This window comes from Aquarana catesbeiana, linkage group LG08 (genome assembly GCF_042186555.1).
Source record: "Aquarana catesbeiana isolate 2022-GZ linkage group LG08, ASM4218655v1, whole genome shotgun sequence".
Lineage (NCBI taxonomy): Eukaryota > Metazoa > Chordata > Amphibia > Anura > Ranidae > Aquarana > Aquarana catesbeiana.
The window spans coordinates 54,493,963-54,507,706 of NC_133331.1; the positions used below are offsets into that span (position 1 = coordinate 54,493,963).

At 43.5% G+C, this 13,744-nt stretch overlaps 1 protein-coding gene across 2 annotated transcripts in view; it reads right to left on the bottom strand.

Annotated features, from left to right (window-relative positions):
* Window positions 1–1,390: 1,390 nt before the first annotated feature.
* The window catches only part of LOC141105768 (caspase-7-like), an 86,661-nt gene continuing 74,307 nt past the window's right edge, over window positions 1,391–13,744 (bottom strand). Inside the window, exons 6-7 of one of the 2 annotated variants that reach the window (XM_073595870.1) lie at window positions 7,172–7,310; window positions 1,391–6,725 (exon numbers count right to left, since the gene is read on the bottom strand). In XM_073595870.1, the coding sequence (XP_073451971.1) occupies window positions 6,517–6,725; window positions 7,172–7,310 (348 nt within the window). In that variant the 3' untranslated portion in view covers window positions 1,391–6,516. The remainder of the gene's footprint in view (window positions 6,726–7,171; window positions 7,311–13,744) is intronic. The other variant, XM_073595868.1, reaches the window with a different exon arrangement.

The following is a 13,744-nucleotide window of genomic DNA, read 5'->3' on the forward strand; positions in this document are numbered from 1 at the left end:
TATGTATATGAAAAGAAACACACCAGAAAAACATTGGAACCTAGATTTGAAGGTCCATATCAAGTACTCTTAACCATAGCCACTTCAGTAAAGCTGGAAGGAAAGCCAACCTGGATACACGCATCACACTGCAAGAAGCATCCTTAAGAAAACGCCATTATGAAATTTCTGCTTTTCTATTGTCTGTTTAAACTTGCCATTCTACAAGTGTATAGCTGGACTCCTGGTATTCGCGTGATTGAGATGGAGGATACGGCAGATATATGATTGGGTTATAGATGACACAAAGGTTGCTAATGTTTCAGGTTACAAAATAGACGAATACATTACAGTGGGTAATTTACACTGTTAAAGGGCACAGGCGACCACTTCATATAGATGTAGGTATAAGCGAGAATGGTATGATACTCTATTAGGATTAACAGGTACAGGAATGGGAATTTTAAACTCGGTCGAGATAGAAGAAATGAATAACAGATGGAAGCATGCAGGGGGACACATAGCTGACAGCTTGACTATCACAAGCAAATGGTTACCCACCGCTTTTGAAACCCAACTGCAAGAAATACCCATATTACAATTTTTGTGAGGGTTAATAAATCACACTATAGGAGCAGAGCTCCAACTGTGGAATCAAAGTCAACAGTTTGTAAATTTCACACAGTGCTCTTTTAACCTCTTATCCTATCATATACAAATAAATAGGGCCAGGACTGAACTACAGTTGGGAAATTATCATACCTGGATGAAATATTTTAAAGGTCTAACTGACGATGGTGTATGGTTCCAAGTAAAAGGGGATAAGGTAGAATGTGAGGATAAATGGTGTGTAGAAAGGTTTGAAGCATACCGGGTAGCAGATGTAATGGAGATGTGTAAAATAGTGGTAATGCCACTAGTAATTAAAGACGAGTTTTGGTATCCAGAAATATATGGGAAATATGTAGATAAAGGAAACAGAACCCATGATTTAAATCTATGTGAAGGAACTAATAAGGGAATGGTATGTGGCAGAAGCTCCCCAGTATATGAACCTTGCTTGTTAAAATACCAAACTAGTATATGCAAAATGCAAAGAACACCGATAAATGTGAACAATAGATTCATAGAAATAGGACCCCAGCATATTTGTATCATTACTAATGACAACCGCACCATGTTAGCGTTAAATAAATCGGCGCTGTTTGCGGGATGTATAAAAAAGATTAAAATATTACAATGGGCTAACCACACCTATCTTTTTGAACCAGACGCCGATAAGGTATTCTCTTCAGTTTATGAGGTACATAATCTCACTGACACTACACCCTTTATAATTTCTTTAGACCCACTAAGACAGGTTTTGGAACAATCAGAGTTGTTAAGACGACACATAGAAACACTAGAACATACCCTACAGAATAACCTCGTATCTGCAATAATTGACAAAGGTAGACTAGTGCATCTTTCCTCACAGATACAACAGGATACTGCACCACATTGGTGGGATATATTTAGTGGAATGTCTTCTACAGCAACCAATACCTTTCACTGGTTGTTAAGTCCAATGGTAATTATTATTTTAATATTAATTTCACTTACAATCACAAATATATGTGTATACAGGAAAATAAATAGGAAAATTAGGAGAATAGACAGGGCATACTGATAAATGTGTATTGACATCACCCTACTCCTACAAAACTCCTCTTCTTGAATTTAAGATGTTGGTAATACCTAGGGGGATGGGTTTTACCCCTCTGACAACCCGCGGTCAGGGAAAGGACTCTGGGGAAAAACTGACTAGAACTTATTCATGAGGACCCAGGGGGAAGGAGAGGATGATGTCAAAGGGGGAAATTGATAGGGTTAGGGATTTGATTCAGAGTTCTTACTTAATCTGAATGTCTACGTGTAAATCTGTTATAAAATATAATGCCTATGTTGCAGTCTCTTATGAAATTAACCTTTGTCTGCTGACACATTATTCTCGATGAAACTGCTTTTATTGTAACCTTTGACTGCTGATACGAAATTTATCTGTCGAAACTGCTTTTATTAGCCGATATCTAAATTGTACTTTGATATTTGCGTCATGTAACCAATCTTATAAACATATTCAATAAACCAAGACAGTTCAGATGAATACGGGACACCAGGGCTCGTAGATTGATATACAGATACTCTGTTTCTGTGTCTATTTCTTTTTAAGAGCTAAGATTTGACAAAGCAATATAAACTTAAAGTAACTTATTTAAGAGTTGAACCTAACACGCCTGTTTATAACATTAGTACTTACGACTTCACCTAAGGACATATATAGGCTCCATGCAGCATAAAACTAACTCGTCATCAAATAAATCAACAGATCTCTAGAATGATATATATGATATAGATCTAGAGTGATATATAGGCCCTCGTTTATCCAGAGGGAATGTTTTGATAAATCATTTTAGGCCTGAAGATTAGTTAAAACTCCCAAACATTATTTTCTAAAAGCAGAGATTCTGGAGAATAAAATAGTGGTGTTTTTTTTTATTTTTTTTTTTATATCAGACCATTTGCACAAAAATTTACAGTAAACAATATACTAAAGTTAATTTTCGGGCACATGCAATATATTATCCAATTTTTTGGTAAAATGTAGAAGATTAAGTTGTGCCAAGTAATTAGATACCCAACATGTCAAGCTTTAAAATTGTGCACGCACATGGGGGCAGGGCAAGCTAAACACATACCTCCCCAATTGTCCCTGATTTCGAGGGACTATCCCTGATTTGGAGCAGTGTCACTCATTCCTCCTCATTTGTCCCTTAATTTGGTCTTATCTATATAGTTGTATATAAAATGCACTTTTTATCTTTCAAAAAGTGTTTCCCAGTGCTAAACCTTTCATCCAAATTCTAGATTGCTGCATTTGTACATTTTAAAAACCAATATAAAGGAACAGTAGTGGTAAAAAAAAGCACTTGATTAGCGTTGATTTAATTCATTTTTTTGGGGGGGTTAATTCTCCTTTAAGGGGGTGTGTCCTATGCCTACATACATTTGCTAGTAGGTGTCCCTCATTCCCATCTCAAAATGTCGGGAGGTGTGTAAACATTTTACAAAAAGTCCCCTATGTAATATAAACTCTTTGTGAATGTGGCATCAAAAAGATCCCTGATGTCTCACCTGTCTTGCATTGACGCTAATGCTAATGGAGTGCAGATAGTGCTTCATTAGCTTCTTCCCCTTCTGCAGAGTCCAGGAAAAGTGACACCAAAAACCGAATTGAGGTTATACATTTCAGTTCTGGCTTCTTTGCAGTTGGGGAGATCAGTAAATGGATGTGCGCTGGTTTCCCTCCCATCCACCCAGCGGCACCCACCATGTGAGTCTTGGGCCTACAGGTGGTACAGGAAGCATGGCAGAGGGGTTGGGGGCACAGAAAGCATTCAGGTGGCTGTACAGGTGCCGGATCACTTTCATCAGAAAGCTGACAGATTTTTAGGCAAGTAAAAAGCACCTAAAAAATAGCAGTTTTTAAATATGCTATGTTAATAATAACATGCAAAGAATACAAAGTAAATGATAATCAAATTTGGCTGCAAAAGTGGAAATACACTTTACCTTTCAGAGGCTCTTTTGAGTTCCTGGCTCCGCCCACCTGCCTCAGCCATTACACGGCAGTCCCACCCTCCCTGCTGTTTTTTTTTTTTTGTATAATTCAAACAATGTACCAGGACATGTTACATTACCCAAACCACCAAAATGGTGAAACCAAGCCGGAGAAATCCTATCACTGGAGTGCCAATAGATATAAGAAGCCACTGCATGACTCTCACAACGCTGTCTTTAGTTGAAACCAGTTTCAGGTGGACTAACCCTTTAAATAATCCAGCAAATGTTTAGAGACAAGATTTAACATACGAGTCATAAAACAGCATGTTGTTTCTGTCTATAGGTTTCCAACATACAAGATTATTCACTAAGGCAGGACAATGAGCAATGAAGATCTGCAAAGTGCGATAATCCTAGTGTAACCGGCTTTCACCTTTTATCTGTTATTAGTACAAGGAAAAAGATTTTTATTAAATGTTCCAGGTTCCGGGACAGTGGTCTCCAAACTGCGGCCCTTTGCTTGCTTTAATTCAACCCTTGGGGTACTATCCCTCCCACTGATACGAGACACTATTCTGCCAACTGACACCAATGACAGGGCTCTATTCCTTCCAATGATACCAATGATGGGGCACTATTCCTCCCAATGATACCAATGATGGGGCACTATTCCTCCCAATGATACCAATGATGGGGCACTATTCCTCCCACTGACACCAATGATGGGGCACTGTTCCTCCCAATGATGGGGCACTATTCATCCCACTCATACCAATGATGGGGCACTATTCCTCCCACTGACGCCAATGATGGGGCACTATTGCTTCCCCTAATACCAAATGTTTTGATGTTTACTCCCACTAATGCCAGGAAAATTTCCACTCCCGTTGTCCACAGTTTGGCTCCCCTAAAGCCTGAAGGGCAATAAACTGGCCCTTTGGTTAGAAAGTTTGGTGAGCCCTGTTCTAAGGTATGACTGAGGGGTGCAGAGATGTATAACTTGCCCTGGGCCCAGGAGGTTTGGGGGCCCAATTTTGCTCCCCCCCTTCTGTTCAGCAGTGAAATGATCCTATAACCTTCAGGACAAAATGGGCAAGATTTCCTTTACCCCTCCTTCTCTAGTCTTATTTGCTCTACTGAGATTCTAGTAGAAGTAAAAAATAATAATTTATTCCAAAATCCTAAAATTAGACCCTCATGGGGTGCAATGGAAAGGGTAGCGGAGGCAAAGAAGACAAAAGGACAATGCATGTTTATCATTATGGTTATCATACTTGCTATTGTTCTGGGCAGGGAGAGTGAGATTATGAAAATTAGCTCAATATGAAAAAGTGAGCGGTGAGGATGTTCTGCGCTCTGCATAGGGCACGCACATCAAATTAAACTTTCAGAAAATTCATTTTCCAAGACTCCTCCATGATAACACTCTTAACCTTGAGCCTGCCTAATGAAACTAAAAATGCATTAAAAATAAATTCCCCATCACATCTCAGTGTATTCATGCAATGAGTATTGGGTGCAAAAATGAGCTCTAAGCTATATATTACCCGAGGCATTATCATGAAAGATTCCTAGCAAAGGAACAAAGTGTCTGTAAGGGAGCCTTACTCATCAGGAGAACATAGTGATTACTGCTAGCGGCTATAATAGCCGCTAGCAATAATCGCATGTAAAATTAGACAGTCTGGTTGTACCTAAGTTGATCGATCAACTTGGGTACATTCAGCCTGGCCATACATGGTTTGAATCCAGGGAGGATGAGATAGAAACATCCATATATACACATTCTACCCTACTAGGCTGAAGGGTACAGTCAAACAATTGAGTAATGGACACAAGGAGAACACATTCCCCTCCGGGGTTACACCTGAGTATATGTGACTACATGTAGAAATGGGCTAGTATGCCTCTATTTGGGCAACCACACCTCTGTAAGGATCATTACATCCCTGTATGAGTTACTATAATTGTTTGACAAGCACGCCTCTTTATGGACTATTACATCCCTGTAATATGTAATGGGCTACTATGTCTTTATTTAGACAACTACGCTTCTGTATGGACGATTCCATTAAAGTGTAAGTAAACCTCCTATCGTTTTCAGCCAAGGAAGCTGCCATCTTTGCATCTATTTAATCTACAACTGCCATGATGCTGCACATGCCAATAATTAGAACACCAGCCATTGGATGATTTGACAGTTTGGTTGAGAGCACAACCAATGGGAGTGATACATTTCCAGCACGTGCCAGAAATGAAACTTTTTTGAAACTGGTAAATGGATGGGTTTACTTCCTCTTTAAGTAAAGATTGGTGGGGACCATGGTGGGGTAGAACTCATTAACTTAAGCTACTTTCTGTCTTATTGGGCGGACTGGATCATCTCCCACATTGGGGGCATCACCAGGGAGGAGGAGATGGAAACATCAATAGATACACATTCCACTCTAGTAGGCCAAAGGGTACAGTAAAAATGTTTAGTAATGAACACAAGGAGGACGTACCCTATGAGTGGCTACACCTGAATATAAGTGACTACATGTAGAAATGGGCTACTATGTCTCTATTTGTGCAACCACACCTCTGGATGGACTATTACATCTCTGCTTGGGCTACTTTACCCTTGTAAGCATGCCTGTGTCTCTGTATGGGTTGCTTTGCCTCTTTATGGGTTCCTATAGCTCTATATGAGTGCCTTCACCTCTGAAAGGGTCACTGCACATTTGTATGAGCGACTAGACCACTGCACGGTTGACTAGAGCTTTGCATGGGTCTCTGTAGGTGTGGCTTCACCTAGCACATCATCAGTGTTCTTTGCATTGCCTTGTTAAAGAAATCCTATTTTGCTACTTTAAAAAAAGATCAGCTTGCCTCACTGCTCCCTGATAATGTCGGACCATGGAGGGTCCACAGTGTAAAATGAAGAAATACAGTCTAGAAATACAGTTCCTTGGTTAGCATAGAGACCACACAGGGAATCTGTTTCTTCTTGCCGAAACACGACTCATAGTTGGTGGCCACCAGGTAGTTGACCCGGGTCAGGATCTGCATAAGCTCCAGCTGCTTCCCATATTGGTTAAGAACGCTGCAGAGGGCCTGCACGAACCAGGAACCCATCAATTCATTCCTCCAAGAATAGTAGCCTGTACAGGGAGACACAAGAGCTTATTACAATATATTCCATATTCAAGATATTAGCTGGTCAAACAATGTTGGTTTGGGTGGAATGAGTATTTTAAAACTGTGGAAGCTCACAATCACTGTTGTAGCTTGTTCTACTAAAATGATCACTGCTATCTTCTCGGTTCTAAGCCAAGGAGCTGCCCCTTGTGAGAAAAGCTTTTCACTATTCTTCCCCCCTCCCCCTTATTTTTCAGATGGCTCCTGCAGTGGCTCCCAGCACTACAGATAGGGCCTGGACCCCCTAGGTGATGGCACACATGTCCTATGTTCCACCATCATGAAATGTTGTAACTGCTGTGACTTCTCCTGACCTATCCCTCTAAATGCATTGAGTAGAAGAGAAATGATTTGTCATGGGTGTATAAATAAGTATTTTTTTTTTCTTTGTCATACTAGATCAGACTACCTGGTACAGTGGAGTAGGCAATGAGGAAGTCTGCCTCAACCGGGATCTTGTATCTAGGATTGGCGTCTGTCTCCATGGAGTCGTTGGCTGGCCCAGAATCCGTCTGAATCCCCTCGTCGAAATCTGAGCCTCGGCAAGCCTGCAGTATGGGCATTTGATTATTGACATTTCACTTTGCCAGGATACAATGCATAACATGTCTTGGAAGGCCGAGAATTTTGGCAGGAGAAAAAGTCAATAGACTGGGAAAGTCACGGGCTGGTAACACAAACAAAAGCAATGCCAAGTCCAAAAATACTTCCTATTCCCAATCTGCATCCCAGTGTCCCGGGGAAAATTCCTTCAAAAGGGAAAGCTTATTGTAGGATAAATAAAGCATATCCAAAGCCAGAATATTTTTGGTTTTGAATGGAGCGGGCACTAGAGTTGAAATCGAATGCGACACCAGTTCCAATGGTTCTCCTCACTTTGAAAAGATTACGCTCACTTCCTGTCTCTTGGACAGGAAGTAAATGGAAACCTCTGGGCAACAGAGGTGAAATCTTCTAATGAGACACCAGTTCCAACTGTTCGCCTCACTGTGAAAAGATTTACTCTCACTTCCTGTTCTGTCTTTTGGACAGAAAGTAAATGGAAACCTCTCCAGTGGGACCCAAACAGCAAAAAAAAAAAAAAACTCTAAAAACTTGACTGGGTTTATTATAAATCAAAAAGTTGCGGCTTAAAAGAAAAGTTCTACTTTTTTTTTTTTTAAAGAATCATACTTGCGTAGGGTGGATGCTGCATGGGTCCGATGCTGCCCCTGTCCCCCGCTAGCTCTAAGACTGAGAACCAATTGATTAAAGACCGCTGACTGCTCAGTCCTCAGTGCTCCCTGAGCAGAGAGCTCTTGACTGTCAGTCACCGGCTCTCTGCTCTGCGGCCCCTTCATGCTCACAGGAGCGCTGGGCTGTGGAGGGGGTGGGAAAGGCTGGCTCAAGCTCTCACCGGCTCACTGAGAGGCTGAGCCAGGTGCCGGTCCAGAGTTGTGGGCGAATCCCAACCTTATTGTCATGAACTTGCGCCAGCCTGGACCGGCTCTGTGACGTCAGCCAAAAGTGGGCTTCAGCCCGTTGCTTCCTAAAAATGACACTTTGCTACAATGTAAAGTAGTGAGTGTACAGCTTGTATAACAGTGTAAATTTGCTGTCCCCTCAAAATAACTCAACACACAGTCATTAATGTCTAAACCGCTGGCAACAAAAGTGAGTATACCCCAAGTGAAAATGTCCAAATTGGGCCCAATTAGCCATTTTCCCTCCCCGGTGTCATGTGACTTGTTAGTGTTTCAAGGTCTCAGGTGTGAATGGGGAGCAGGTGTGTTAAATTTGGTGTTATCGCTCTCACTCTCTCATACTGGTCACTGGAAGTTCAACATGGCACCTCATGGCAAAGAACTCTTTGAGGATCTGAAAAAAAAATTGTTGCTCTACATAAAGATGGCCTAGGCTATAAGAAGATTGCCAAGACCCTGAAACTGAGCTGCAGCACGGTGGCCAAGACCATACAGCGTTTTTTTTTTTTTTTAACACAGGTAATGTTTATTGAATGAAATGTACAGTACACTTGAGAATACAAGATAAATATCATGTACAGGAGTATTTATAGAACAGGATATACTGTGGAAAATGCAGTAATCTCAGAAGCATGCATTGTAGGGACATGAATTAACTATACTTTAACAATCCGTTTTAGTTTATATATCGTTCTCATTCCCAATTTATTTAAAAAAAAAACTTCTTGTAAGTAAGTATAATGCATAGAAAGCTCGCTTCTCCAGGGGACCAACTGCGCTCTCTGGGAACCCCCAGCCATAGAGAAGGGGGGGAGGGAAAGCGACCAGGGGAGGGAGGAGGGAAAACAAGGGGGAGAGGAAGGGGGAAAGGGTGAAAGAGTGGGGGGGAAGAAAAGAGGAAGATGATGGGAAAGTGAGTAGGGGCAGGAGGGATCTGAAGAGCTCCCAGGAGAGAGCAGTCCAATAGTTTAAGGGGTACAACTATAAAAGAATGAAGGGAAAGGGAGAGAAATGATACAGGAAACAAGAGTAGGGGGAGGACATTGGACCCCCCCATTGTATCTGTGAATCTTATACCTCCATGCCTCCAAATCCTCTGTACCGAGGGGTAGAAACACCACATCCGCCACTCTTTAATAGACCTCTAAGGGGGGATCTCAGGGATATCTATAGTGCAAGGTGCCTAGCCTCAACCCAGGCCGCCCATATTTTATCAAACTTCTGGGGGCAGTTTCGGCCCATATAAGTACGTTTATATAACGGTAGCACCGCATTTACCTGGGCTCGCCACGCCTTTACCGTAGGAGGGTCTGGTAACTTCCAGCGCAATAATATCTCTTTCCTGGCATAATAGGCTGTATAAAACACGAACAGTTTTGTATACTTAGCAGTTGCCAAGTTGTCTGTGATGCCTAGGAGAAAAACCAGCGGGTCCACATCTAAGTGGAGCCCTACCACTCCGTTTATATCCGCCACTACTGCAGTCCAATAAGTCTGTAAGACTGGACACGACCAGACCACATGAAAGAAAGTCCCCACTGACTGTCTGCATTTAGGACAAGTATCATATAGTCCCGGGTAAATAGTGGAGAGTCTATGTGGGGTGTAATACACCCTATGCAGAAACTTCAACTGAACAAACCTGTCTCTAGCTGAAATCATAAATGGAATGCATTGCTGCAGTCCCTCTGACCAGTCCTCCTCAGTCAGAGCCGGAATATCCAACTGCCGTTTGGTGAACAGTGGGAGCATTTTAGAGGTATCTTTGTAGGTAAGTCTAAGGTATATAGAGGACAGCGTACGGTCTATATTAGTGGCTATCAACAGGGATTCAACTGAGTGAACCGTTAGTTCTACCCCATCAGGGAATTGCGCTCGGACAGCATGTCTAAGTTGCAAAAACCGGAAGAACATCAATGGGGGGAGGTGGTATTTACCCTTCATCTCTACAAACGAGAGAAGTTGGCCCTCTTTGAAAATATCACGCAATGTCCGGACGTCATACCTGGCCCAGGCCTGAGGGTCCGGGACAGATTGGAAGTGCAGCATTGTTGGGTTACCCCACAGCGGAGTTTAACCCTTTCATGACTAAGCCTATTTTTGAAATTTGGTGTTTACAAGTTAAAATCCGTATTTTTCGCTAGAAAATGACTTAGAACCCCCAAACATTATATATATTTTTTTAGCAGAGAATCTAGAGAATAAAATGGCGATTGTTGCAATATTTTTTATCACACGGTATTTGTGCAGCGGTGTTTTAAACGCAAATTTTTGGAAAAGTGACACTTTCATGAATTTTAAAAAATCCAAACAGTAAAGTTACCCCAATTTTTTTGTATAATGTGAAAGATGATGTTACGCCGAGTAAATAGATACCAAACATGTCACCCTTTATAATTGCACGCACTCGTGGAATGGCGACAAACTAAGGTACCTTTGAATTTCCATAGGCGACGATTTAAAATTTTTTATGGTTACCAGGTTTGAGCTACAGAGGAGGTCTAGGGCTAGAATTATTGCTCTCGCTCTGACGATCGCAGCGATACCTCACATGTGTGGTTTGAACACCGTTTACATATGCGGGCGCGACTTCCGTATGCGTTTTCTTCGCTGCGCGAGCTCGCGGGGACAGGGGCATTTTAAAGTTTTTTTTTTTTTTTTTTTTTTTTTTAATTTAATTTATTTATTTTTGTACTTTATAAATTGTGTTTAAATTTTTTTTTTTACTTTTATTGCTGTCACAAGCAATGTAAACATCCCTTGTGACAGTAATATGTGGTGACAGGTACTCTTTATGGAGGGATGGGGGGTCTAAAAGACCCCCCATCCCTCCTTTACACTTCAAAGTATTCAGATCGCCGAAAACGGCGATTCTGAATACTGTGTACTTTTTTAAATTCGGCGCCATTGGCAGCCGAGTAAACGGGAAGTGACGTCATGACGTCGCTTCCGCATTTACAAGAAGAAGGCTGGAACGAAGCCGCTCGCAGCTTCGTTCCAGTCCGCCCCCAGCCGCTGAAGGCAGCCGAACGGACACCGGGCCTCCCGATCGCACGGGAGGCCCGGTAACAGCGGCGGGAGGCGGCGGGAGGGGGGGGATGTCCCCTCCCGCTCCTCCGGTATAACAGCCGAGCGGCTTTTAGTCGCATCGGTTGTTATACTCGGGTAGCCGATCGCCCGCTGAAAACAACGGTACCGGGATGATGCCTGCAGCTGCAGGCATCATCCCGGTATAACCCTGGAAAGCCGAGTACGCATATGTGCGTTCGGTCGGCGGGAAGGGGATATGGAGAGACACTTTTTCTGTTATTAAAATAGTGGGATACTTGTTGCCAAACCTTTACTGTTGTTTTCATAGGTGTTGTGACTTGGGGGCTGTACCTCGGACCTCCGTAGACCAAGTTATTGAGTTCAGAGTATGAGCCAAGAATCGCTGCTTCTAGATTGACCGCTGGATTAGTGTTGTCCTGAGTAAACCACCAACGCACCGAGACCAGCACTGCCGCCCACTAGTATTTCTTAAAATTTGGGAGAGAGAGGCCACCCTCAGTAAGTGATAACTGTAGTGTTTGTTTAGCTACCCTGGGCGTTGTCCCTGCCCATAGAAAGGAGGTGATAGCTTGGTCCAATTTTACAAAGAACGAGTTTGGGACGGGAACCGGAGTGTGATGAAAGGCATATAAGAATTTAGGAAGGAAGGACATTTTGATTAGGTTCACTCTCCCAACCGGTGTCAGTGATAGTGTCTACCAGACCGAACAACGCTGGATAAATTGTTGGAGGATGGGGTATACATTATCGACTAGGTACCTTTTGCGGTTCAGCCTGTATCTGAATGCCTAGATATTTGAACCTCGTCACTCTTTTGAGAGGAAGGGGGGCCTGCTGGTGGCGGAGCATCCGTCAAAGGGAACAGGAGGGATTTCTCCCAGTTCACCCTGATCCCAGAAAACACCCCAAATCGGTCAATGATAGATAGAGCAGCTTTTAGCGATTGTTGGGCGTCACGGAGGTACAGCAGCATATCATCCGCATATAGTGATACTTTTTCGGTCAGGGGAGGGAACGAAATACCCCCCACCTCCGTAGAGGTTCTAAGGAGTACCGCTAGTGGCTCAATCCCCAGGGCAAAAAGAGCGGGGGAGAGTGGGCAGCCCTGCCTGGTGCCTCAGTGGAGGGGAATGGAAGACGATAGGATACCGTTTGTACGGATTCTAGCCGTTGGGCCTGAATAGAGTAGCCGTAACCACTGTACAAAGTTAGGTCCTATCCCAAATTTATGCAGCACAAGCCGTAAGTATTCCCACTCCACCTAGTCGAAGGCTTTTTCTGCATCCAGGGAGGCCACCACATTAGCCTCCCCTTCAGCAGCCGGCCTCGCCAGCACGGTATACAGTCTCCGCAGATTAATATCCGTTCCCTTGCCCGGCATGAAGCCGGTCTGGTCTCCATGTATCAGCGATAGGATAATTGCGTTGAGTCTGGTTGCCAGAACCTTTGCAAGGATCTTTGCATCCACGTTGAGGAGCGAGATGGGCCTGTACGAGGAGCATAGTTCAGGATCCTTGCCAGGTTTGGGGACCACCACAATTACGGCTCTTGACATGGAAGGGGGCAGAGAGGCGGAATTAAAGGAAGCAGAAAGTACTTCAAGTAGTCTAACGGCCAGGGTTTCAGCATGTTTCTTATAGAATTCAACGGGGAACCCATCACCCCGGGGTCTTGCCCGATTGAAGGGATCCAATAGCGTTTTGGAGCTCTTTAAGGGTTAGTGGAGCATCAAGGCTTTTACGAGCTGCCTCCGATAGGGAGGGCAATTCAACGGCCGCCACATATGTTTGAAGTTCATCTGCAGAGTATCGCACCCTAGACGTGTACAAGTCCTCATAGTACGAGGCAAAGCAGGTATTTATATCTCTGGGATCAGACAGCAGCCGCCCCGAGGTGTCTTTAATATTGGCCACAGTGGCCGACACCGTCTGCTCCCTGGACAGCCATGCCAGGAGTCGTCCAGTCCGCTCACCCTGTTCAAATATACGCTGCGTTTGATGTAGTAATAATTTTTTTGTGGCCGTTGTTCGGAGTAGTGCAACTTCCCGCATAGCACACTGCAAGTCTACTATGTGGGCCTCATCTCTACTAGCAGCATATTGAGCTTCCAAGTCGGTAGCCCTCCGTTCAGCCTGGAGCAGTGCTGCCCCAGTCTGACGTCAGTTGCGACTTATGGCAGTTTGGTAATGCTCTTTAGCATGGTATTTAAACATCTCCCAACTAGATGAGGGTGTCGTGGCAGGCAGGTTGTCAGTCCAAAACTCCCGCACAGCCACTTCCGCGTCTGCGGCTATACGATCATCTGATACCCAGAACCGGGATAAGCGCCAAAGACAGTCAGTGGGTCACATTCCATCGGAGCAGGACCAGAGAGTGGTCAGATATACCCCTAGGCACGTGAGAGATCTCTTGTACCATGTTTAGAATGGTATTCGCGGCGAGCACCAGATCGATACGATACGATATAG